Here is a 2,024-nt window from a genome sequence, read left to right as displayed (position 1 = left end):
ACATGAAATCCAAAATGTAATTCTTAAATTTGCCCCATAGCGAAGAGAACAATATGTCACCCTGGGACTCGGACGATTCCTTGGGCTCGCTACCGGACGTGCCGGAGCCGCGCTCGCGCTCGCGCACCGGCAGCCTCGCGTCGCGCGCATCGCGCATGCGCCGACCCGACAAAGAGTTTCTACCCGAGCACAAAGACTTCAAAGAGCACAAGGACACTATGAATGATTTCGGCGGTGCACCAGACAACGTGGTGGCCACGTTGCGGCTGCTGGTGGCGCTCGAGGACCATCTGGGTAGCCTCGGGCCGAAGGTCGTTGATCTGTTGGCGGAGGCGATACGGATGGAAAAGGTGCACATTACATTTATAGCTTTGTTTTGAATTAAAGTAATCTATTATAAATGAAACAACTGAATTTAAGGTTTATAATATTACTAGCTGCGCCCCGCGGTTTCACCCGCGTAAGTCCGTATCCCGTAGGAATACCGGGATAAAAAGTTGTCTTTATGTTATTCCAGTTGTCCAGCTGTCTACGTACTAAATTTCATTGCAATCGGTTTAGTAGTTTTTGCGTGAAAGAGCAACAAACACACACACATCCTTACAAATTTTCCGATTTATAGTATTGGTAGGATTAGTAGGATGGTATAAAAAGGAAAAGATGTATTTTATTTATTGTAATTATCACAGCTCGATAGTACAGCATATATTCCATATATTTCTAAAAGATTTGTTATCCCCTATCTTGCTTTCTGTAACACCGTCTGACACCGTCGCATGCGCTCCGAGCAGGAGAAGCCGAACTCGTCGGAGCAGCTGCTGGAGCGCGAGGCGGCGCTGGTGCTGATCGAGACGGCGAAGGAGAAGCTGAAGGGCGCGCTGCAGGCCGGCCTGGTGGCTGGCGGCGCCGCGGCCGCCGCGCGCACCGCCGTCGTGCGCGCCGCCGCCACGCTGCACGAGGCGGACACGCGCGCCAGGAACACCCAGAAGGTGACGCTTATGCATATGTACGCGAGGCCTGTGCGTACTCGTGCGCGCACATACGCACCCACGCGCTTACTTATATACAGAACGTACGCAGAGGCATATCTATACGCATATAGGCGTTCTTGCTGAATAAATATTCCATTATTGGCCATTATTTTAAAGTTATCTTGCTATGCAGTAGAAGACAGTAGTATCTCGTGATAACATACATATTTATGAAAAAATTGAATCCTTTGAAAATCTTTCCTTTAAAATTTTGATATATGTACCTTATTTTGATTATTTCTTTATCGGTATGAAAATATTTACCTGTTAATAGCTTAAGTTTCATTAAGTTTCAGATCATCATATGGATCGATTAGTTTTTTTTTGGTCATATTACTGAACGTTAACTTGTTGAAATTGTCCAGGAAGCACAAGCGAGCGCGCAAAGTGCGGGCAAGAAGAGCGGCGTGCCCGTAGCGGGCGTGGGCGAGGTCGACCGCGAGGAGATCGCGCAGCAGATGGCCGCCGCGCTCATCGCACAGGGCAAGACCGACGTGTCGTCCGAGGAGCTCGCGCAGCTGGTTGACGCTGTGGTCGGTGCTTCATTTTATTTATTTTATTACTCTTCAACACAATTGTGCAAAGAAGGAAACTTAAAAAGTACAATGCTCATAAAGAAAAAAGAGTACAATTTGTTGGGCGGCCTTACCCCTAAAAAGTGCTTCGTGTTTATTTGTCACGTGTTAGTATGCTAGTGGAATTTTTTGCAGGTTAATAAACATGGTAATGCTAAGTAACTGGAAAGCTGATGCCCGTGGCAATTTTTAGTTAAAATTCAGGATGAGGACTAATAATGATCATAATTTCTTTTTTACTCAATTTTTTCTGATATTGTGAAAAAATTTTTCTTTCATACATAATCCTTCCTGCCTTTCAAATTCATAATGCACTATTATTGTTGTCATAATTGGAACATATATACTTCGGCCGTTCAGAGAATGCGTTCCTGACACCTATCAGTTAGTCACGACTAGTGATGGGCACAACATAACA

General features: G+C 45.5%; 1 protein-coding gene across 1 annotated transcript in view; it reads left to right on the top strand.

Annotated features, from left to right (window-relative positions):
- The window catches only part of LOC119830580 (uncharacterized protein CG7065-like), a 17,774-nt gene that overhangs the window by 11,021 nt on the left and 4,729 nt on the right, over window positions 1–2,024 (top strand). Inside the window, exons 15-17 of the mRNA XM_038353649.1 lie at window positions 41–350; window positions 792–989; window positions 1,397–1,564. Of these exons, the coding sequence (XP_038209577.1) occupies window positions 41–350; window positions 792–989; window positions 1,397–1,564 (676 nt within the window). The remainder of the gene's footprint in view (window positions 1–40; window positions 351–791; window positions 990–1,396; window positions 1,565–2,024) is intronic.

The sequence above is a fragment of the Zerene cesonia genome, chromosome 11, assembly GCF_012273895.1.
Source record: "Zerene cesonia ecotype Mississippi chromosome 11, Zerene_cesonia_1.1, whole genome shotgun sequence".
Lineage (NCBI taxonomy): Eukaryota > Metazoa > Arthropoda > Insecta > Lepidoptera > Pieridae > Zerene > Zerene cesonia.
This window is presented reverse-complemented; position numbering and strand designations above follow the sequence as displayed.